Genomic DNA, 23,496 nt, shown 5'->3' with positions numbered 1-23,496 from the left:
TTATGCTGTTGTGGTGGTGGTTGTTTATGTTTTGTTTTTGTTAAAAACAAGGAAATTCTTGCGGTCCTGCTGGGCATGGTGGCACACGTCTTTAATTCCAACATTTGGGAGGCTGAGGTATGAGGATCACTGTGAGTTAGAGACGCGCTTGGGCTACATAGTGAGACCTTGTCTCAAAAACAAAACAAAGCAAAACAAAACAGTTCTTGCTGTTCTGGTCTGGGCTGCAGGAATAAAGGAGCAGCGTTCAGCTGGATTTAGAGGGTGAGAAACACACTGCTTCAGAATTCAGACGGAGTATTTGTATGTGTGCCCACTCATGGATAAAATAACTGAGACCTACAGCCCAGCAAAGTCATTGTACAGATTACCGGCAGCGCCCAGACATGGAAAAGAGGTCTGTCAAGGCTGGGGATGTAGTTTGGTGGGCAGCGCTTGACTACCATGTTAAGGCTCTTGGTTCCCTCGCCAGCCTCCGCAGAGAGCAGTACTTTCTGCAGACCAGGGAACCGCGTTCCTCACCTCTCATCCTCACCCCATCCCCACTGCTCAGAATCAGCGCTAACTGGATTTAGCAGCAGATAAGAAAGAAGCAGGACTAATAGATCCTTCAGAAGCCCGAAGAGGCTCAGAACGGAAGGGAAACCCGCTCCCCAACTTCTCCGCTCGCTGTGTGAAAGATTTCTCTCCCCTTGGTTCTGACTCAGTCCTGACTTGTGGTCCTGGACTGGAGCGTCTTGCTTTGTTTTTTAAGTGGGGAGGTGTGGGCGCAGAACAGCGAAAGATTTATTTCACGTAGACGTTATCCGGGAGAAAGCGCTCAAACTTCTCAGCCACAATCAAAATGGAGCTGCCCCGCCCCGCCCCAGTGGCTAGACAGCGGGTGACAGGAACACTCTTTCCAAAATGGAACGGGACAGGGAGAGAAAATGTCCATCACATATCTCCCCGCCCCCAGAGGCAGCTAACACCAATCACTAGCGTGTAGGGCGGGGATAAAACCAGGGGCGGAGCCTGCTGTTGCCCTAGCAACAACCAAAGGCACCCAAGAGGAGCGCGGCCGCGTACAAAGGTCCTGGGAGAGGCGTGAGCTAGGTCTGGGTCGGCGCCCGTGGAGAGAAGGACAGGTCAGGCCCATGAGCTACAATTCCCTTAGCCGCTTTCGTCTCTCCTAACGGTTAAGAGCGCTGAGGTAGGAATAACGCATGCGCTGCACTTAGAGGCGGCGCTAAACCGGCCCTGCATTCGAGATGCGGGCGCCTCTTGGAGCTCGGGAGCCGAGCAGACGCGAGGGGGCGGGACCCTTGCGGTGGGCGGGGCCATAGTGCCCTGGGGCGGGGCTTTCCCCGGATTGCTGGGTAGATTTATTTTAGGCGCGGAAAAGCCCAGGGTTGCTTCCCCCAGTTCTTCCCTGCTTTCCTGGGAGGCAATTAGGCTCTGTGGTTAAGACCGCAGCGTCAGTGGGCTGACGAAACTAGCTTGGAATCCTAGTACTGCATTTTACATGATGGGCCTCAGTTTCCCCACCTTTCACGTGGAAATAATAACACACTTACCTCCTAGAGCTGAGATTATGTTTTTCCCCTCCCAGGGCCATGGCTGAGGTGCACGTGATCGGGCAGATCATAGGGGCCACCGGTTTCTCTGAAAGTAGCCTCTTCTGCAAGTGGGGCATCCACACAGGTATTCCTCAGGCCTGGTTCATCTCCCCAGCATGGCACCAGCCGCCCTAGCCTAGGCTCCACTCCGCTTTCTTGAATCCCTGATCCTCACTTACTCTTGGCTGTCAGGACTCCTCGCCCAGACCACAGATCTTTGTCTCCCGTCTTATCTTTTTTTCCATCCTGCCTCTGGCAGCTCTGGCTCCTCCCCTCTACCCTGGCAGCTCCTGAGGAAAAGGGACTGTAGGCTAATCGCCCCGCCAGCCCGTAATTCCAGTCCTCAAAACAATAGCACTAACTCTGCTGTTTGGCTTGTACCCTGTAGTCCTAGTGGTGCCCCCTAGGGCTCTCCCCTGTCTCAGTTCTTTGATTAATAGTCTCCATTTACTGAATCCTTACTGCAGAGTGAAAAGCTTCTATCCCAGGTTTGCGGAGGAGAAGACACTCTGGTATTTATAGTTCTCTGTGTACTCCATTCTAGCAGTCATCCAAGCCTGTTCCCACGGCCCAGGAGGGACCTTGGAAGCCCCATTTCCCAAGCCTCCCCTTCTGAAGCTCTGTGGATAGTGGATAGTGTAATGATGAGGGCTCTAAGCTGCCAGGTCTGGTTTCAAATACTAACTTTCCTACCTATTAATTGGGAGGCTTTGGACTTGACCTCTAGGAGTTTCAGCTTCTTTGTCTGAAAATGATAGCACTCGGGAGGCTGAGGCAGGAGGATGGTTGCAAGTTCGGGTTCAGCTTGGGCTACAAAGTGAGCTCAAGGCTGGCCTGAACTGCATATCAAGATCCTGTCTCAAAAAGACCAAACAAACAAACAAACAAACAAAAAAAAACAAAATGAAAGAAAGAAAAACAAAGAATAAGGGGCTGGGGATATAGCTCAGTGGCATAAGCGCCTGTCTGGCAAGCGCAAGGTCGTGAATTCGATCCCTGGTACCGCAAAAGAAAATAAAAATTAAAAAAATAAAAAATAATAGAAAAGAAAAGAATAGCAGCTAAAAGGTAGTGCAGGATTGAAGTTAAGACCACAGTCTTTCTGTTGAAAATCAGTTGTTGCTTCCTATTATGTAACCTTGGACAATTCTGTTGGTCTTGCTTTCCCTGTGTATACAGTGGGAGTAATAATGGTACTTAACTTGTGTGGCTGTCCTCAAGACTAAATGATTATCAGCAACCTTAGACTAGGGCCTTGACTACAGAGCCCTCGGTAAGCGTTTGCCTGGGTCACAAATGGCTTTGACGGGGTCTTGTCTGTAAAGTCCTATGTGTGTTGTTGCCTGTCACAGATAAATGTCCATGAGACAGATGTGGTTATTGCCATTATCATCCTTTTAGGCCTGGGTCCTTTCTGGTTTTACTGGAAAGTGAGGTAGCAATTGATTTCCCTGGGAAATTGAGACCCCCCCAACTGAGCAGAAAAAAGGCAGGCTTTGGAGCCCGGCTTGGTTTTCAGCCTGGACGCCGCCACTCGTGTGCTGTGTGACCCTGGGCAGATGCTGTCCCGTCTAGGAGTTCAGAATAAAGGAGAGAAAAGGGGGGAAAAAAAAGCAGATAAAGAAACAAGCACAATGATTACAGATTGTTGTATTAGGAAGAAAATAAATGGGATTTTATGATAAGGACTAGTCTTAGAATAGGAGGGTCAGAGAGTCCCCCCTCTGTGGAGTGGTACTTGAGCTGAGCACTGAAGGATTAAAAAATTCCAGGAGGAATACCAGTGCAAAGGCCCTGAGGTACTAGAACATGAATGGGGCCAGTGAGGCTTCTGAGTAGTGAGGGAGGGGAAGAGTGATGGGAAATGAGCCCAGGGAGGTGGGCACAAGCCAGGGTATGCAGGGCATTGTGGGCCTGTAAACTGGGGAGTAGTGTGGAGGTCAAGAGTCCTAGGGGGCAGATTTAATGAATGCATTGATTAAAGTGCTTAGCATGGCAATTGGTGTTCAGTAAGTACTCAGTGTGTTCCTTATTTTATAACCCCTTAGTAGGGTCACCATTCAGACCTGTTTTCACTGGGTGTGGTGGGACCAGCACTTGGGAGGCTGAAGCAGAAGGATCACCCATGAGTTCTAGGCCAGCCTAGGCTACTCAGCAAGACCCTGTCTCAAAACAAACAAACACAAAAACCTGTTTTCATGATGTGCTTCTGCAGGGTGACCTTGGCCCCATCTGAGTCTTTGGACAGGCCTTTATGTATGGGATGAGAATAATAAAATGTTCCTGGAACTGGGGATATGGTTCAGTGGTAGAGCGTGTGCATAACACGCACAGAGTCCAGGGTTCCATCCCTAGCACCAAAACAAACCAAAATAACCAATAGCAACCAAGAAGACTTACCCTATACTCATTACGGATCTTCTTGAAATTATAAAACACATTATTTCGAGGCAGAGACAAGTAACTTGCCCGACGCCGCACAGGTAGAAAGAGAGAGTGCCAGGATTCGAACCCAGACATTTGGCTGCTGAGCTCACCCTTTTAACCCTCACTGCCATCTTGAAATGCTAGGGAGAAGTAGGCCTGGAGCCATAGTGGCCTCCCCTTCCTAAAGGCAACCTGACTGTCCAACCCACCCTGACTCTGTCCTCCTTACAGGGGCAGCATGGAAGCTCCTGTCGGGCGTGCGGGAGGGCCAGACACAGGTGGACACTCCCCAGGTGGGGGACATGGCCTACTGGTGCCACCCCATTGACCTGCACTTCGCCACCAAAGGTCTCCAAGGTGGGTAGCAGGCCTGGCCCGGGGACTAGGCTGAGAAGATGGGGTACAGCAGCTGGGGCTGGAAACACCCCATCTTGTCTCATGGGTCCCTTCTAGCCAAGCGTGCCCTGGAAAGGCTGAGCTGAGGCCGTCAGGCCTGCAGTACAGGAGTGAGATGGACCGGGGCCAGGGGTCGGAAGGGGTAGGTCAGGGTCAGGATGAGGGTAGAGGAAGTGGCTGGCAAGTAAGGGACAGACAGCCAGGGCAGGCGCTAAAGAGGGAGCTGGGAGAGGTTGATGAAGGTCAAGGAAGGGTGGTGGGGAAGGAGGGAGAGGGCAAGGGCTGGTTGCTGTTCTTAGGAAGGGCTCCCCAGCCGGAGAGCTGAGTCCTCTCAAAAGGGAAGTGAGTATTGGGGGAGGTGGGGTATCAGTTCTGGTAGAAAGTGCAACAGATTCCAGGAAGTAGCCTGGGTAGAGGTGCCGTGTGTCTCCGCAATGTCAGTACCGTTTACTGACTGCCGGCCAAGCAGCCCGCCTCCCTGCTGTCTTCAGGGGCTCCCTCCTGTAGGGGAGACAGACCTATCTCCAGACGGGGCCAGCCCCGAGTGGACAGGTCTGGGGGCGGTTGTGGAGGAGCTAAAAAGACTGCAGGCCAGAGAGGGCTGCAGGCAGGGTTCTGAGTGTGTGGCAGGCTCACGGGGGAGAGTGAGCCCAGACATTCAGGGGGCGATGGGAGCGCAGAGGATGGCGGGGGTTAGCATGGAGGGGACAGGCTGCGCAAGGCCTTGACTGCTGTCCCCCAAGATGCTGGGAGCCGCAGCTCTTTCTGGCCGCCACATGTGATGATGGATTGGAGAGTGAGGCGGAGAACTCTGTCCTTCCTGCTTGTCGGGTCCCCAGCCCCTCGATGCTGGTTCCATCCCGCCTCCTTGTTTCTCAGCCCCGCATTATATACCCGTGAGGAAATCCTGGCAACTCTCCCTGTGGGGGGAAAAATCTTTTTTTTGGTTTGTTTTTGAGACAGGGTCTCACTGTATAGTTCAGAGTGGCCTTAAACTCATAATGATCCTCCTGCCTCAGCCTCCTGAGGGTTGGGATTATAGGCATGTGCCACCATGCCTGGTGCTCTCCCTGTGAAATTTACCCTAACTTCCACTTCTCACCCCCTTTCTGCCTAGCACCTGATCTGCCCCTCTTCCTGTCTTTCCTGGATTATTTAGTAGCATTAGCACTGTGCTCCCAGCCCCGGGGGCCTGTGCCCCATAGGCAGCCAGCAGGGCTCAGGAGGCATCTAAATTGGGACACATCTTTCCTCTGCTCAGAAGCTTTCAGGGATTCCTGTCTCATTCAGGGTAAAAGACAGACTCTTTCTTTCTTTTCTTTTTTTTTTTTTTTTTTTTTTGGTTTTTCTCTGGTCCTGGGAATTAAACTCACGACCTTGCACTTGCCAGGCCAGCGCTGTGCCGCTGAGCTAAATCCCCAGCCCCAAAGACAGACTCTTTCCATGTGTCACAGGTGCTTGTACAATCTGGTTGTCATTTTGTTTTATTTTTTGAGACAGGGTCTCACTATGTAACCCAGGCTAGCCTCGAACTGGCATTAATCTTCCTGCCTCAGCCTCCATAGTGCTGGTATTACAGGTGTGGGCCCCCATGCCCTGCCTGGTTGTCACTTCTGTTCCTTGTCCTCTTTCTCTGACCCAGCCACACTGGCTCCACCAGGCTCATGCCCACCTCAGGCCTTTTGCACTTTTGGCTTGGATTTCTCTTCCCTTAAATGCCTACACAGCTCACTCCTTTCTCTCCTTTATTTGTTTAAAAGTCATCTTCTTGCTGGGCGTGGTGGCACATGCCTGTAATCCCAGCATTTGGGAGGCTGAGGCAGGAGGATGGTTGCAAGTTTGAGACCAGCCTGGGCTATAAAATGAGCTCAAGGCCAGCCTGAACTGCATAGTGAGACCCTGTCTCAAAAAAAGATAAAAAAAAAAAAAAAAAAAAAAAAAAAAAAAAAAAAAAAAAAAAAAGTCATCTTCTTAAATTCAAACATATTAAACGAAAAAAAAGTCACCTTGTTAGTGAAGCTTTCTTGATCTCCTTTCCCAAACCACACCCCCACCCCCAACCTACCCGGCTTTATTTTTCTCCAGAGCAGTTATCACCATCTGACATACCCTATAATTTGCCTATTTACTATGTTCGTTGTCTAGGATGTCAGCCTCACAGGGCAGGAATTTTTGTCTGCTGTGCTCACCACTGTGTCCCTAGGTCCTAGAACAGGGCCTAGCACAAAGGAGGGGCTCAGAATAGAGGGTGAGCTGACCCTACGGAAGGGGAGAAAACAGGCTTCTTAGCCAGGCGTGGTGGCACACATCTACCATCCCAGGACTCTGGAAGGCTGAGTCAGGAGGATCGAGTTTGGGCCTAGACCGAGCAATTCAGTGAGACCCTGTTCCAAAATAAACAATAGAAAGGGCCAGGGATGTAGCTCTGTGCGAAGGCCCTGGGTTCCATCCTCAGTCCTGGGAGGAAAAAGAAAAAAAAGCTTCTGGCTGCCCGCTGGTGGAAGATGGGACAGGAGCAGAAAGAAGGCCCTGGGTCCTAGGAGGACAAGGCAGGGCCATGAGAAAGGGCAGGTGACATACGGGACAGAGCCCAAGGTGCTGATCTGGAGACTAGAGGAGCGGCAGGCTTTCCTGCCCGGACACTGAGGAGCAGACCAGAACAGGAAGCCGGCAGAGGTCAGATGCAGGGCCTCGATTATCAAGGAGACTGAACTTCATACTGAGGGCACTGGGGCCCCTTGGGCGGCTTCTTCAGAGCAGGGGAGAATAGTGGGTGCAGAAAGATCCCCTCTGCTGCTTGGGTGGAAAGGGGATGGGAGCCCCAGAAGAGGTGGAGAGAAACCTCAGGGGAAAGGACCAAGCCTAGGTCTCCGGGGGGATCAGGGAGGTGGGGACCCAGGAGCAGGAGGCTGGGCCCCACCGTCTGTCCTTTCTTCTCCATCCTGTCCTGCAGGTTGGCCCCGGCTCCATCTCCAGGTGTGGTCCCAGGACAGCTTCGGCCGCTGCCAGCTCGCCGGCTATGGCTTTTGCCATGTGCCCAGCAGCCCAGGCACCCACCAGCTGGACTGCCCCACATGGCGGCCCCTGGGCAGCTGGCGGGAGCAGCTGGCCAGGGCCTTTGTGGGTGGTGGGCCGCAGCTGCTACATGCGGACACTATCTACAGTGGGGCTGACCGATACCGCCTGCACACGGCCGCTGGTGGCACCGTGCGCCTGGAGCTTGGCCTGCTGCTGCGTCACTTTGACCGCTATGGTGTCGAGTGCTGAGGGATCTTGCCTGCAAGAGCTGGCCGTCATTCACAAGCCTGGCCATGTGCTGAGGCCGGGGTGGCACAGCAGTCGAGATCAAGGGCCCTGGAAACAGACCCGATCCGAGCCAGGCATGGCCGCCGCCCTTCGCGCCCCTGGGCCGTCCCCAGTAAGGCCTGTGCAGTCCTAGTTCCCCATGGGTCATGTGGGGTAGTAGGTGTGGGTCACAGGGGTTGGGAGGAAAATGCTGTTTAGCACATGAGAGGTGCTTAATAAAAGTGAGTGATTCTTGCGTGTGTGGCACCTTCCTGACCCCCTCCTCCCACTGACACCCTGCCTGCTCAGGGCCCCGTCTTCGGTCAGTCCCTCTGCCCCCGCCCCTCACTCCCTTCCCGTCAGGGGTGCCCTTGCTCTGAGACTCCTCTCCCGTGTCCCCATTCTCAGATGTTGCCCTCCCCGCCAGATCCCCATTTTCTCGGTGACCCCACACCAACCCCCGAAGCCCCTATCCATCTCTGTCACCCGCTTTGGTAGCGCGCCGCCGCCAGGAGGCAGCACCCTGTCCGTGGGGCGGAGCCGGTGTGCCCGCCCCCTCCCGCGGGGCTGAAGGGACCCCCCTCGGAGCCCGCCCACGCGAGATGAGGACCGTGGCCCCCCCATGCCCTCCCCCTGGGGCTGCCCCCGCCCCGCGCGCGCTTCCTGGGTGGGGCCGGGCGGCTTCAAAACCCCCGCGCCGCCCAGCCGGTCCCCGCCGCCGCCCTTCGCGCCCCTGGCCGTCCCCCTCCTTCCTCCCGCCGCGGATCCACCAGACCGCGAGGCCCCGGCCGGGGCAGGGGGACGCCCCCTCCGGGGCACCCCCGGCTCTGCGCCGCCCGCGGGGCCGGCCTCCTCCCGGAGCGGAGGAGGGAGCCTCGAGGCAGCCCGAGGCCCCAGAGTCTGAGACTAGCCGCCGCCGCCGCCACTGCGGGGAGGAGGGGAGGAGGAGCGGGAGGAGCGACGAGCTGGTTGGGAGAAGAGGAAAAAAAGTTTTGAGACTTTTCCGCTGCCGCTGAGAGCCGGAGACGCGGGGACCGCTTGGCGCAGCGCTGCCCCGCGAGGAGGCAGGACCTGCGGACTCCAGACCGCCCCCGCTCACCGCCTCTGACGCAGGCTACCCCCGACACAGCGTCCCCCTGGCGTCCCCATTCCGGACCAGCGCTCAGGAGCAGCAAACCCCGCCTCCCGCGAAGACTTCACCCCAGACCCGGGGCGCACCCCCCTGCACGCCACCCTCCCCCACCCTTCTCCCGAGCCCCCGCAACCTAGGACCCTCTCTCCTCCGGGCGACGGATCTCTCCCAGACCTGCCACAGCTCCCCTATCCAAGACCACCCCGCTTCTGGTACCAGATCTCGCCCACCTCGATTTTTTCCGTGGGATATTGAGACACCCCGTGACCGAGCCTCCCAAAGACCCCTGCTTCGTTCTCCCCGAAGGACTCAATTTCCCCCGAGACCCTCCTACCTTTCCCCGGGAGACCCCCAGCCCCAGGAGGGGCGGGGCCTCCCCATCCCACCTCTGCCCTGTTCGCGCTCTCGGCGGTGCCGGGGGTCGCCGCCTCCCCCATGCCGCCCTCTCGGCTGCGGCTCCTGCCGCTTCTGCTACCGCTACTGTGGCTACTGTTGCTGACGCCTGGCCGGCCAGCCTCGGGACTGTCCACCTGCAAGACCATCGATATGGAGCTGGTGAAGCGGAAGCGCATCGAGGCCATCCGCGGTCAGATCCTGTCCAAATTGCGCCTCGCCAGCCCCCCGAGCCAGGGGGAGGTACCGCCCGGCCCGCTGCCCGAGGCCGTGCTCGCTCTGTACAACAGCACCCGCGACCGGGTGGCCGGGGAGAGCGCCGAGCCAGAGCCCGAACCCGAGCCGGACTACTATGCCAAGGAGGTCACCCGCGTGCTAATGGTGGAGAACAACCACAGTGAGCTCGGAGGGGCCGGGGAGCCGGGAGGGGGCCCCCAGGGGGCGCCGGAGTGCAGGGGTCACGGGAAGGAAACTACCGGCAGAGGAAACTGGCTGGAGGACGGGGACCCCCGGGGGCTCCGGGAGCGCGTGTTGGAGGGGTGGTGTTCCAAAGAGGATGGCACTGAATCCTACTCCCCCCTCAGCTGTCTGGTCTTAAAAAGGAGGAGTTAGCGAGCCAAGTGGACTACTGCAAGAAGGCAGCAGGAGCATGCGGGATCGTGGGGAGAGTCCCCTAGAGGCACAGAAGCGATGTGGGAGGGCGAGTGGAAGAAGGCTCCCTTCAGGCCGCGCTAGAATGCGGGGATCTCTTTTTCAGAGAGGGGACGCCAGAGTTTGGGAAAGGAGAGGCAATGGGGAAAGCTGACCCAGAGCTCAGGGGTCCTGAGGTGGAGGTTCGAGGTTAGAAAAACTAGGTGAAGCGAACCTCAGAAGTGCCAGGAGAAGCGCAGAGGACTCACTTCCAGAGAGCGCCGGGACCACGCGGGGCAGGGTGGCTCGGGGAGAGAGTGACTGTGGGTTTGGTGTGATAAACGCCGGGGAGAGGGAGGTCAGGTCGTAGGGAGGAGGAAGGTAGCGGGAGAGGGGCGGAGACGGGGCGAAGCGGGTGTTGGAGAGCCGGGATGCGCGGGGAGATGCACGGACCGAGAGATAGCGCAGAGTTCCGCGGAGGAAGCGAGCCCTCAGGAAATCTAGAATACTGGTGATGGGACAGGAGTTTCAGAAAGGAGAGCCGGGCGTGGGAAAGGTAGACCCGCGACGTACGCTCGCCGCAGAATGGGGTGGGAGTGAGTTGAGTGAGTAATCGTGCCCTGGGCGAGGGGCGACACTGCAAGACCGAGGTGAGAAAAACGAGTTAGTAGGGGTGAGAAAGCCCCACGTGGGTGCCATGCGCGGGGGGGGGGGGAGGTGCTGAGCTTCCAGAGGGGTCAGGAGGACCCGGTAGAGCTGAACGCTGGCAGTCTGGACCTTGAAGTCCCAGTTCCTCTTGGGGAAGCTGGGGAAACCCCAGCGTCCGGCGGCCGCGCCCTCCTCCCTTCCCTTTCCTTCTCTTGCCCCGAGGGGGCGGGGATCGCGCGCGGAGCCTGGGGCGAGACAAGGCAGGTCTGGTCCCCGCCCTCGCGGCTGCGTCGCCTCCCGCCCTTCTCACCCCGGCAACAGGCGGGGCTCCTCCTGGGTCCGCCCCGTCTGCGCCCACGCGAGGGCCCAGGCAGGACCCAGGCATCCTGCGGGGCCTGGAGCCTCGGTAGCCGTACCCAGTTTTCAGTTTCTCCCTTGGGCGGTGGGTTTTCGGCTTTTACCATTTCTGCTCCCTGTTTTGTGGCCCAACGATGCCCCCTCCTCACCCGCCTCTCAGTGTGGCCTTTTTTCTGTACAAGGAAAAAAAGGCACTTTTTTTCCTGTCCAGAGAATTTTATTTCTCCCGCAAACCCTCATGTCTCATCTTCCGTGAGCCTCATCTCCCGCCTTTTCCTTCTCTCCCACCTTTTCTTTCTCTTCCGCATCTCCCGTGCCTCCCTGGGTCTGTGTATAGATCACCTAGTGTTTGTCTCTTCCATCTTTGCCGGCTCCCTTTTTCTTCTCCACACCCGGTCCCGTGTCTCCGTCCTTTCTCTTCCCTACCTGCCACTCTGTCCTGTCAAAGGTTCTGCCTTTCCTTTGGGGTTTGCGGAGCAAGGGATGGGCCAAGAACTGGGCTGGGGTTTGGGGGAGTGGGGGCTATGGACCACAGGAAGGGGTTTCCTCTTTCCTGCATCGGCTTCTCTGCACTGTCTTGTACCCGCACCGCATAGGAAACCCACAGGAATTGTTCCAGGTGATCTAGGCGTTCACAGCCTGCCCTTCATCCCAGCTGCGAACTTTCCCTAGACTACACAACACTCTCCTTAACCCCACTGCCCCCGCAGTCGTTCTGACCTAGAAGCTACTTAACCTTCTTTAACTGGCTGGGAAGGGAGTTAAGGGAGGAAGCAATTAATAATGATCATAATAATAGTATCACACTGGCAAGAAGGTAGCAGAGTTGTTAAGAGTCGTCTCTGGGATGAGACTACTTAATCTCACTCTGCCACTTCCTAGCTATATGACGTTGGGGCAGATTAGTTTCTCCATCTATTAAATGGATATAATAGTTTCTTTCTCCTGGCTTTGTGAGGTTTTAATGTCTTCATCTTTGTAAAGTGTTTTGAATAGCATCTGGCAAATGACACTGTTGAACAGAGATGCTATGAGTGACTGGTATATCCAGGACTGTATCTCATGCCTTCACTCATTTGCTCCTGTAATCCTGGAATTGGGAAGTATCTTATAGCTGAAGCTCTGACTCAGACAGAGGAATTCACTTGCTGCAGATTACCGGTGTTTCAATTCGGGAAGCCTGGGTTGGATCAGCCAGCTTGATGTTATTGCTGTCTTTCAAAGAATAACAGGAAACTGAGGTACAGAGAAGGGGTGTGAACTGCCCAAGGTCACACAGCTGAGATGCAGCAAGAAGCCCTTGACCCTTACTCTGCAATTTAATTTGCATTTCAGGCTCTAAATCTTAAGCCCTAGGAAAGCCCCAGCAAACAGAGCAGCTCCCTTGAAGGCAGCCGCTTGCTAGATGTACACTTGATCAAAGCCGCTTCATGGGATAGAGGGTGGTGTGACCGGTCCTATAGAGGACGAAGCAAACCTAGAAGGGTCTCAGAGCTAAACAGTATCAGAGTGGAACTCCAACCCAGAGCTGTCAATGCCAGAGCCCACTCACCTAGACTTAGGGTATACCTGTTCTCCACGCCCTCGCCAAACCTCCAGTACCTTATCTTTCTGTTCTTCCCAACTAGATATCTATAAAAGCATCGAGACTGTTGCGCACAGTGTATATATGTTCTTCAACACATCAGAGCTCCGGGAAGCTGTGCCTGACCCTCTGTTGCTGTCTCGGGCAGAGCTGCGTATGCAGAGACTCAAGTTAAGCGTGGAGCAACACGTGGAACTGTACCAAGTAAGGCCAGGAGCCTGAGCTGTGGGGCGCAGGCCGCAAGGGCTGAGCTGTGGCCAGGTGGGCTGGTTGGAAGGTTGCTGGCTGCAGAGTTTATGTTATTAGTCTCTGAAGGGCTGAGGAGCATGAACTGCAGAATCCTAGGGATCTTCAAAATGTTCCAATTCTTGAAGGGAGATCTTAGAAGTTGGACTCTTTTTAAGAATGCAGGACAGGTTGGGGGTATAGTATAGTGGTAGATCACTTAGACCATTTACCTAGCATGTGTGAGGGCTTAGGTTCCGTCCCCCATACCAGAGAGAGAGAAAGAAAGAAATGTAGTACTCTTGCAGAGGTGGAATATCTGGGGAGTGCTGGGAGAGTCTAGAACTGGATAGTACTTTCCAGAAAGGGTCCAAAGTCTAGAACTTTCCAGAAAGTTCTTATGGAGGGCTGCACTGCTCTAGAAGATGAAGTCTCCAAGAACATTGAGGCCTCCAAGAGGGCTGGAGTCTCTAGAACATTCTATGATCTAGAATTCATGTCCTATGGAACCTTATAGGATGGCACATGTTAGACTGTCATAATGACAGCTGTTTGTCTAATGTTAGCTTCTTGAAATCTAGGAAATGCTCTGTATGCTGTGGCCCCTGATGTACTACATACAGCCCTAGGGACTGTTCCACACAGCATCTAGGGGCAGTGCTTGTCAGATTCTTGTAGATGGGTAGTGTTCTAGAACTATTTAGGTTTGTTATGTGTATCATTCTTGGGATGATACTGAACCCTCGAATTAGGAAATGACTTTTAACATGAACCCCTAGAAACTTGACTGCGAATCCAGGGTGTCAAATTTGCTGGCCCGTATGCTTAGCAAACCCCAGAATGTTAGCAACTTAGCATTATAGGCTGTCTAAGCTGCAAGGGTCCTAGCATTCTGCCAGGGAGAAAACAGGCCTAGAGAGGGAAAGGTGGCTACAGCCCCACAGAGCATCACAGGTAAAGGATGAGGTGGCCCTCGCTGCCTTGACCCCAGCTGGGAGCTCTCTCCTCTCTTTCCAAAGGTGCTACAGGCAAGGGTGGGGCCTGTGAGGTCCCATGGAGTGATGACTGGGAGGCTAGTGTCTGAGGACTGTCTGGAAGCCTCTTTGAGGGGAGCAGATGGAATGGGAGTGCAGCCAGTATATGTGGGGGGTGTGACATGATGGCACCCTCTCCACCGTCTTTCTTCCCATTTGAAATCCTTCAGAAATACAGCAACAATTCCTGGCGCTACCTCAGCAACCGGCTCCTGACCCCCAGTGACACACCGGAGTGGTTGTCCTTTGACGTCACTGGAGTTGTGCGGCAGTGGCTGAGCCACGGAGGTGAGGTTGGCTGCCCTACCTGTTCCTCAGTGGGACCAGCCTTGCTGTTTGTCCTGGGGTCACCCTGAATACCACCACCTACACCCGCTCAACGCTGAGGCTAAAGAGCCGAGCTTGGGCTCTTCCCCGATGATGCTTATACCTGAGTGATTCACTGATGAACCTGTGAATGAGTTAGTCCATTTCTTGAGCTCTTCTCTCTGCCCGGCCTGGGCTGGGTGACGCTGCGGACACAGCAGTGACTAAAACAACCTCGTCCTTGCCCTTGTGGGGCTCAGGGTTCCTTGGGTGGATCGAGCAGGAATGGCAGGGATGAGATGGGGAGACCACAGGAGGTGCCTGACCCAGCCTGGGCTCAGAGAGGGCTTCCTGTTGGGGAGATCAGAGAGCCACACAGGAGAAGAAGTTCGAGGCAGGAGTATTTTGTGCAAAGACCTTGAGGCCAGGGAGAGCCTGCCACTTTTGATCTGTCCAGGAGAGGACTGTGTCTGTCCTTCCTGCTTCTCATGGCCACGGTGCCTGAATCTCACCTCCTTCTCACCTTCTTGGTCCTGCACTCATTCAGTAAATGCCGAAAGGTTACTGCTTGTGCCCGGCCCTGTGCTGGGTGGTATGAGGGACACAGTGGTAACCAAGACCATCTTGGGTCCTGTCCTCACACAGCCCACAGTCCCTTTCGAATACCGAAGAGGTCTTGACAAGGCGCTACCAGGCAGTAACACCTCAGAATGATCAAGACCAGAATGGGGATGCAGGGGCAGAGGGATCGGCTGGGACGAGGGAATCCCAAGTGCTGGGTGATTGTGTTGAGACCCCCGGATGTGTAGTAGTTTGGCTGGATGAAAAGATGAGGGAGTCAGTAGATGCTAGGAGGGGTGTCCTGGGCCCTGGCACCAAGGCCTGGATCTTGTTTGTCTTGATCCATGCTGAGTCTCAAGTACCTAGCGAGGAATGTGGTGCACAGTAGAAGCTTAAACAACATCACTTATGTATTCATTCAGGAAACACATTACACCTGCAATGCAGAAAGTGCCCACGCTTAGATTTTCAGCCTGACCTTTCGGCACCTGTGTGACACTGGGGAAGTCACTCCCTCTCTGTGTGCCTCAGCTTCCTGGTCTGTCAAATGGGGAGTCTGAGGATTACCGGAGGTGATGCACACGGAATTCAGAGTGGACCCTGGCACCTGGTACTTTGTTTTGTGTGACTGTGGGCCAGGCCCAGCGAGGAACAACAGAAATAAGGAAGGATTCCTACCCCAGTGCTTCCTACTTTCTACTGAGAACAATAAATAGCCAAACACGGATGACAGAGAGGGTGTGTGCGTGCTCTGGAGAAAGCAAAGTGATACCATAGTGTGCGGGGGTGGGGGGTGGTGTACATTCTGGAGGGCCTCCCTGAGGAGGCGATATTTGGGCTGAGCCCTGAAGGAAGAGGAGGAGCCGGCAGCACGAAGAACTGCGGCAGGAGTGCTGCAGTGGAAGGGCAGAGCTGGCGAGCAGGAAGGAGCCTCTGGGGTTTGCTCCTTCCTGCCGCAGCCCTCAGGGGCTGGGTGAGCCATCCTCAGTCTGGCTTCCCTGTGTCCCCCCCCCCCCCCAGAGGAATTAGAGGGCTTTCGCTTCAGCGCTCACTGCTCCTGTGACAGCAAAGATAACACACTCCGCGTGGAAATCAACGGTGAGGCCAAATTCCCCGGCCAGGCCCCGTGGCCAGGAGTGATCTGTGTGCGCATGCATGTGTGCCACCATGTGCGTGCGTGCGTGCGTGCATGAGAGAGAGACAGAGAGAGAGAGATCCTGTTTGTTCCCTGCTCACTGACTTCTCCTTCTGAGAATGTGTATGTCCTCTACCCTGACTCCCAAACCCAAGCAGGGATTGGTCCCAAACGCCGGGGTGACCTGGCGGCCATTCATGGCATGAACCGGCCCTTCCTGCTTCTCATGGCCACCCCACTGGAGAGGGCCCAGCACCTGCACAGCTCCCGGCATCGCCGGGCCCTGGACACCAACTACTGCTTCAGGTGAGCTGCGCAGCCTTCGACTGAACACTTGCAGCCTGGGGACTTGACAGCTACCTGCCGACCAGGCACGTCGGGGTAGATGCAGTTGCGTGGCTGGTGCTGTGCCTGGGCTGAGCATCTCCTTTAGTCTGGAGGCCTTGAGAATAAGGTCCCAGAGTGCTGGGGTGTGGGCAGCGGGAGTCCTGCAATGTGGAGATCTGGTTGCTTGCTTGCTAGAGTGCTGGAGTCAGAGACTTAGAATGTTAGACACCGCGAGTTGGAATTCAGTGTTGGAAGACTGCCTTGTTGGGTTCTTACCTTGATGGCAGTTGGGGGTTCGAGAATGTTAGGGTTCCAGAGGGCTTTTGGGTGTTGTTTTGACACTGCTGGTAACTGAACCCAGGGCCTTGTGCATGTTAGGCAAGTACTTAGCATGGAGACAGGTGCCTCAGCCCTGTTGGGATTCTAGGATGTAAGAATTCAGAGAATCTCATCTGTAGTTGAGCAGCCATGTGCTTAGACATTATTTCCTGCCTTGTAAAGGGTTGGGGGAGTAGTGTTAAAGATTGAAATTGAGAGTGTAGGACTCAAGGAAAGCTAGAATGTTGGGATCCCAGTGTTTGGGGAGTCAGAACTGAAAGAGTGCTTACACTGGATTCCTACCCCATCAGCAGAATGCAGTCCTCAGTGCTGGCAGATGAGAGGCCTGAATACTGGACTCAGAACGGTGGAGTCCTATGTTAAAATATTAGTATGCACAGATGTTGGAGGTGGGGAAGGTGAGAACATTGGTATCCCAGATGACTGGACATCAGTGATGGAATGTTAGGATTTGGGAATGCTTGGGCCTTAGAAGTTGGCATGTTAGACTGAGTGATGGGCTCAGAACTGTGGAATGTTGGAATGCGCTACTGAAATATGGGAGTTCAAGAATGCCAAGACTGCTGCATGGTAGCCCCCACCTGTAACCCCAGAACCCCGTAGGCTGAGGCAGGAAGGTTGCTGTGAGTTCAAGGCTGACCTGAGCTACATAGTGTGACCCAGTTTAAAAAAAAAAAAAAAAAAAGAAAGAAAAAGACAAGATCCTCAGGAGTTGGAAGATAAGAATTCTAGAAAGTTGGAAATATTGTAATCCAAGCAAGTTTAGGTATTGGATTCCTGAAAAGTTGAAATTCAGCCAGAAGGTTGTAAAATTAGAATGATATTCTGACTTTGTCCCTCCCCTGCTTAAAATATCTCAGTGGTGTCTCTGGGCTTTGACTTATGCTGTTCTCCCACTGGACAGTCTATCCTGCTTCCTAGATCCTCACCATTCTCACCCTAGAAATCTCTGTGAACTCACAGATTGAAGTCTTGAGCACCAGCAGCTTTGAGAGAGAGGCAGCCTGCCGTGGGAGCCTTTTCAGGGAGGGACACGGCATCACCTTGGAAATCTTTCCTAAACATCAAACTTGCATCTGATCAGAACTTAAACTCCAAGTTCCCTGAAATAGTGGGACAGTGGAACATGGTCAGCCACACGACAGTGACACAGTCAGCAAAATTCAGAGGATGGGAAACCTGACCCAGTTTCTGCAACAAATACAGTGCAAAGAGAAGGGGAATACAGAGCTGGTTCTGTAGTTCTGCAGATTTTTAAAAGAATTCTGAGAGCCATATTAACCAATTTCAATATGTAGACTTTATTTGGATTTTTATTTACATAGGTTTAAAAAAAAAAAGATGTCAGGCAGGTATGTGTAGCCCCTGCTACTCTGAACCCCAGAAATTCAAGACCACTCGGAGCCATGTAGTGAGGTTCTGTCTCCAAAAATCAACCAAATAAAAAAGATGTTTATAAGACAGTTGGGAAATTGCAAACTCTGAGTAGATGAATAGATATTTGATGATAAGGAATCATTGTTAATTTTTTACATGTGGTAGTGGTGGTTATTATTATTATTATTGTTATTATTATTATTGGTACTGGGGATTGAATCCAGGTTACCTTTCCACCAAGCTACATCCCTACTCCTCTTTCTACTACTTTAAAAACTTTTTTTTTGGAAAGAAGGTCTTACTATGTAGTGCAGGCCAGCTTTGAACTTATTTATGTAGCCTAGATTGGTCTCAAACTCACAGCCATCCTCCCGCCTCATCCTCCTGGGTGCTGATTACAGGGGTGCACCACCACGCCTGGCAAAATAATTTTCTTTTTCTTTCGAGACAGGGTGTCACCAGGTTTCTCAGGCTGGGTTTGAATTTGCCATCTTCCTGCCTTTAGTCTCCCAGAGTGCTGGGATTACATGCATGCACCATCTCACCCTACTGAAATATTCAGTTTATAATGCAATACTCTCTGCTTCTGTGTGAAATGTTCTCTTATAAAAAGTTGTTTCTAGCCAAGTGTGGTGGTGCAGGCCTGTAATCCCAGCACTTGGGAGGCTGAGGCAGGAGGATAGCCCTGAGTTTGAGGCCAGCCTAAACTACATAGCAAGATCCTGTCTCAAAAAAAAAAAAAAAAAGTTAGTTTTACATCAGCTCAAATACCAGCTCCATTAGGAAGCTTCCCAGACCCCTATCTGCAGCACCCAAGGTAAATGTGAGGCCTGGGGCCTGGCTCCAGATGGAATCCTTTTACTGATTAGCTCTTGCTGGGCCTTGATAGACTGAACAGCAGAGATTTGCAAAAACAAGGCCATCCAAATCCCAGGCCTCACAAGTTGTAGGCCCTCGTCTGTCCAGAGGGCCTGCTTTGCACAGACTGCTGCCCCCTTGCCCCGTGGCTTCTGACTGCATGGGTCTGGGAATTTGCATTCCCCACCAGTTCCCAGATGCTGTTACTACGGGCAACCAGGGACCCCATATGGAGAACCACTACTGGGATGATAGTATCATAGGCCATTCAAATCCTGGGACCCAGAACCTCAGCCAGAGCTGGACTGGAAATCAGAGATAATCTGGACAATAATTCTTTCCTTTTTGTGAGTCAGACTCCTCCCCTCTGAACAGCTGAAGGCCAGGGCCCTTTCCCCCAGAAATATGTGCAGATGGTGAAGCTCTCGGGACTCTCCTGGAGGCATCCACTGACTTCCTGATGCTTCTTGGCCCTCAGATTAACAACACCTTATTTGATCCGAAATCCTTTTTGAACAGAGAAGAGAAACTGAACCCTAACCAAACTGGGGAGGGAGCAGACTGAGTTCGTAGGGACCCGGGTTTCCTAACTCCCTCTTCAGGATCCTGTGGCTCCTGGAAACGCCTTACCTTGCCCTGGGAATTCCTTGCCTTTACCACTTCCTCTTCTACTTGTTCGGCCACCCTGGGCGGACGATGCCTTAGGCTCAGGGGTCTTAGAGTTGCTTGTGAATCTGTCTCCAACAAATGAGACAAGTGTGAGTGAGCCACTTTCCCTTCCTCTGAGGCTAGGTTGCTTCATTCCTTCCTTGGGGAAAAAAAAATCTTCTTTTCTTTTTTGTCTTTTTGAGACAGGGTTTCCCTGTGCACTTCAGGCTGGCTTTGAGCTCAGGCTGGCCTCAAACTTGTGATCCTCCTGCCTCAGCCTCCTAAATGTTTAGGTGTGCACAGACCTATCCCAGAGAGGATACTTTGAGACTCTCCACTCTGACCCCAGCTCCTCTCGGGAGAGGCATCCACAGTGGTCCTGTATAGTCTCCTTCCAGAGACAGTCTCCACATGACACATTTATACATGGCCACATTTTTTTTTCCTTGTGGTACTGGAGATTGAACCCAGGGCCTTTGCAATGAGCTACATCTCCAGTCTCCCTCCTTTATTTTTTGTTGTAAGGTAGGGTCTCACCAAACTGCTAAATTACCTGAGGCTGGTCTCGAATTTGCAGTCCTCCTGACTCAGCCTCCCAGAGTGCTAAGGTTATAAGCGGCACGTGTCATAAACCTAACTTTATAGCGCTCTTGGCCTCCCACAATCAACCTTTTACTCACTGGGCTCCTTGCCCATTTTAGCCAGAACCCTCGGCTCTGGCATATAGCACCCTATCCTTCAGACAGGGAGAGGCTGGGCCTGGACTGGGGAGAACTGGCATCTGGATTTCAGCCCGGATCTGGAGTCAAGAGCGGTAGAGTCTTATATAGCACTGTTTTTCACTTGTTTTCTTTTATTTTATTTATTCAAGACTAGATCTCTGTGTTGCCCAGGCTACGCTCAAACTTGCAATCTTCTTGCCTTGGTCTCCTGAGAGGTAGAATTACAGTCATGTGCCACCAGGGTCAGCATATATTACATTTTTTAAAAAAGCAAGTTGAAAGCTTGGGGTGCAGTGGGCACACCTTAATGTAGACCCTGTCTCCAAAAAAAGGAATGTATTAGTTAACTTACGCATCCAACATTTGGTGAGTGCCTGTGTGCCAGCACTGGTGCGGGCTGCAGTCAGAACTTGCCATGGTTAGAGGAAGACAGATAATCTGTCTAATAAAATAACCAGTGGGCCTGTGAAGGAAAAGACATCAGAGGGAAGAAAGAAATGGATATTGGGAACTACTTATTTTTCCTATTTTGATTAAAGTTATTTTATTATGGATAATTTTATTTTATTTTTATTTTGTTTTTGTCTTTTTGAGATAGGGTCTCACCTTGAGCTCACTTTGTAGCCCAGGCTGGTCTCGAACTCGCAACGATCCTCCTCCCTCAGCCTCCCAAGTGCTGGGATTACAGGCGTGTGCCACCATGCCCGGCTATGGATAACTTTAAATGTAAACAAAAGCAGAAAAGATAATATAATAATCCTCTGTAAATTTTCATCCAGCTTCAAGAGTTATGAGGACTAAAAAAAAAAAAACAGTTATGAGGACTGTCTTCTACTTCAAATATGGACATTGTCATAGTTTTTTTTTGGTAATAACTCCAATGCCATGTTGCACTGAATGCAATTAACAATGATTTGGATTAATATTTTGGGTAGGAAGGGCCAGGAAGGTCTCTCTGAGGTGATGTTCATTTTGCAACTGATATTTATTGAGCACCTACTGTGTGCCAGGCACCCTTTCAGGAGTTAAGGGTCCCTGAGTGATGGACATTTTAGCACAGGCATGTGCCGCCAGGGTCAGCATAAATGAAGGAACAAACCAGAGTGGGGATCTATGGGAAGAGCAGGCACGCAGAGAAAGCAGCAGGTGCAAAGGCCCTGAGACATGACTGTGTTTGAGGAACAGACAGGAAGCCAGTGTGGCTGGAGTGAAGTAGGGTGGGTAACAGAGGGTACTGAGATCAGCTAGGTTCGGTAGCACCTTGTGGCTCTGGTGAGGACTTAGTCTTGGGCATTGGCTGAGTGTGACGAACCATGCTTGGGACAGGGGAGTGGTGTACTAAGTTGTAGCGCTGCAAAGCTGGGATTTCTTTCTGTTTTGTGTATGCTGTTTCCCCAGGAGTAGAGTCCCACCTGGTGCACCGTAGTAGTTCAGTAAGCATTGCACAAATAGAGCATGTCGGCACACCGGGAGCAGCATTTTATTTTTTAACGTTTCGTGTGTGGATGTGCCGTGAGGTTTTCTAGCCTTTTTCTGTCGGGTGACGTCGTTTGGCTTCTTACAGATTTGTTCTGAGCACTGTGTGAGATAAATGTGTTTTCTGATACTCTTAGCACAGTGTTTGAGAGACGACGTGCTTTAGAGGTGTTAGTAATTATCATTACTATTGCTGTATTCTTGTCATGGGGGTGCACAGGAGACGAGACGGAGGTGGGGGGCAGTCTTGGGTGACACACGCTGGGGAGGAGCAGCAGGGCTTCCCCTGCTGCTGACCTGACTCCTCCTGCTTGCAGCTCCACGGAGAAGAACTGCTGTGTGCGGCAGCTCTACATTGACTTCCGCAAGGACCTGGGATGGAAGTGGATCCACGAGCCCAAGGGCTACCACGCCAACTTCTGCCTGGGGCCCTGCCCCTACATTTGGAGCCTGGACACACAGTACAGCAAGGTGGGTCTGGCCCACGGGCTGCGGGGAGCTGGCACCAGAAGGTAGAATCAGAGATGTGTTGGCGGTAGGGTAGGGAGAAGAGACAGAGAGATGGAGGGGAGGATAAAGAGGCGAAGATGGGGAGAGACTGGCCAGGTGGGACACCGAGCCAGCCACCTGCCGAGGTCTTTGTGGAGGCTGCCTCGCCCCCGCCTCCGCGAGCCTCGGCTCGCCCCTGACCCGCCCCTGACCCGCTCCTGACCCATCTGGCCTTCCCTCAGGTCCTGGCCCTGTACAACCAGCACAACCCAGGCGCGTCGGCGGCGCCGTGCTGCGTGCCGCAGGCGCTGGAGCCGCTGCCCATCGTGTACTACGTGGGCCGCAAAGCCAAGGTGGAGCAGCTCTCCAACATGATCGTGCGCTCCTGCAAGTGCAGCTGAGGCCCCGCCCACTCCCGCCCCGCCCCGCCCCGCCCCGGCAGGTCCGGCCCCGCCCCCGTCGGGGGCTGTATTTAAGGACACCTGTGCCCCAAGCTCACCTGGGGGGCTGATTAAAGGTGAAAGAGGACTGCCTGTCTCTTTGTCATTGGGTGCCTGAGTCTCCCTCCTTGCCGTTGCTTCCCCTCTGCCTCTTCCTTGACAGCTTTCTCCGTCTGCCGCCTCCTCTCCGTCCCCGCTTAATTTGCCCAAATCACATAAACACTTACTGAGCACATGCTATGTTTGGAGGGCTTCCGGAGGTGCAGAGAGTAGTAAGTGGTGAGCCTCTTATTTACCCGGCAGTTTGAGCACTTTACAGTGCCTTGTATTAATGAATTAAATTATGGCAACACTGAGACACAGGGACTCTGATAACGCCCTTTTCGCAGAGATTGACATGGTAATCCGGAGAGATGAAGGAAGTAGTTCCAGGAACTACTGGGCACTGACTTTCTGAGCTGGGGAGGCAGACAGCAAGAACTAATGGTGCGGTGGACAGTGATCTGCAGACCGGGAGCCCGGAGGAGTGAGAAGAGAGGCTGTGGGAGGATGGCGGGCATCTAGGAGGAAGTGTCCTGGAAGAGTTGAAGGAAGCCGAGAAGGCAGCCCAAAGGGAGAACTGGGGTGGGGTGGGGGGCCGTGCTCCCGGTAGGAGGAGGAAGGAAGCGAAAATCGGAAGTGGTGACCAACTTGGAGGGTAGTACAGTGAGGAAGAGGCGGGCGGAGTTGGAAGAGTGAGCAAAGGAAGGGTGTTGGGAGCTGAGTCAGTCGTAACACTCCCAGGCCAGAGAGTAATAACAATTGTGCATGCCAGGTGTGTCTTCTCCCCTGCTCACTGCGTTCCCCTTGCAGCCCAGCAAAGCAGGAATTGGCAAGCTGCCACCCGCTGCCCTTTCTTTGTAAATAAAGTGAAAGGCGGCCTCACTCCCTCATCTACATATTGTTTATGGCTGTGCTACTGCCTGGGGAGCAGAGGTGAGACAGTAGGCAGAGTCAAGACTTACTGTCTGGTCTTTTATAGAAAAAGCTCCCTGACCCCTCCTGTACTTTACAGGGAGGAATCTGAGGCAGAGAGGTCAGATTAGGTGTGAAGTTCAGACAGCTAGTA

The 23,496-nt window shown here is 53.3% G+C and overlaps 2 protein-coding genes across 3 annotated transcripts; both read left to right on the top strand.

The window, feature by feature from the left end:
* The first annotated feature begins 1,019 nt into the window (after nt 1–1,019).
* Nucleotides 1,020–7,962, top strand: B9d2 (B9 protein domain 2). Of its 2 annotated transcripts, none has more exons than XM_005412340.2 (4): nt 1,020–1,127; nt 1,592–1,683; nt 4,257–4,382; nt 7,375–7,962. In XM_005412340.2, exons 2-4 carry the CDS (start codon nt 1,596–1,598, stop codon nt 7,686–7,688), a joined length of 528 nt encoding a protein of 175 aa, XP_005412397.1. In that variant the 5' UTR covers nt 1,020–1,127; nt 1,592–1,595; the 3' UTR covers nt 7,689–7,962. The 2 variants fall into 2 exon arrangements, with proteins under 2 accessions (XP_005412397.1, XP_005412398.1); XM_005412341.2 differs by having other exon boundaries at nt 1,021–1,192.
* Nucleotides 7,963–8,439: 477 nt separating this feature from the next.
* Nucleotides 8,440–22,476, top strand: Tgfb1 (transforming growth factor, beta 1). Its single transcript, XM_005412338.2, has 7 exons — nt 8,440–9,628; nt 12,495–12,655; nt 13,881–13,998; nt 15,598–15,675; nt 15,871–16,018; nt 21,777–21,930; nt 22,191–22,476. Exons 1-7 carry the CDS (start codon nt 9,274–9,276, stop codon nt 22,347–22,349), a joined length of 1,173 nt encoding a protein of 390 aa, XP_005412395.1. The 5' UTR covers nt 8,440–9,273; the 3' UTR covers nt 22,350–22,476.
* The last annotated feature ends 1,020 nt before the right edge of the window (nt 22,477–23,496 follow it).

The sequence above is a fragment of the Chinchilla lanigera genome, unplaced genomic scaffold, assembly GCF_000276665.1.
Source record: "Chinchilla lanigera isolate Chin_1 unplaced genomic scaffold, ChiLan1.0 scaffold00154, whole genome shotgun sequence".
NCBI classification, from domain to species: Eukaryota; Metazoa; Chordata; class Mammalia; order Rodentia; family Chinchillidae; genus Chinchilla; species Chinchilla lanigera.
This window is presented reverse-complemented; position numbering and strand designations above follow the sequence as displayed.

Coding starts and splice junctions, on each gene's coding strand:
- Tgfb1 (XM_005412338.2), top strand. CDS start 9,274: ATGCCGCCCTCTCGGCTGCGGCTCCTGCCGCTTCTGCTACCGCTACTG. Junction 12,656..13,880: donor AACACGTGGAACTGTACCAA/GTAAGGCCAGGA, acceptor GAAATCCTTCAG/AAATACAGCAACAATTCCTG. Junction 15,676..15,870: donor ACTCCGCGTGGAAATCAACG/GTGAGGCCAAAT, acceptor AAACCCAAGCAG/GGATTGGTCCCAAACGCCGG.
- B9d2 (XM_005412340.2), top strand. CDS start 1,596: ATGGCTGAGGTGCACGTGATCGGGCAGATCATAGGGGCCACCGGTTTC. Junction 1,684..4,256: donor CAAGTGGGGCATCCACACAG/GTATTCCTCAGG, acceptor TCCTCCTTACAG/GGGCAGCATGGAAGCTCCTG. Junction 4,383..7,374: donor CGCCACCAAAGGTCTCCAAG/GTGGGTAGCAGG, acceptor CCTGTCCTGCAG/GTTGGCCCCGGCTCCATCTC.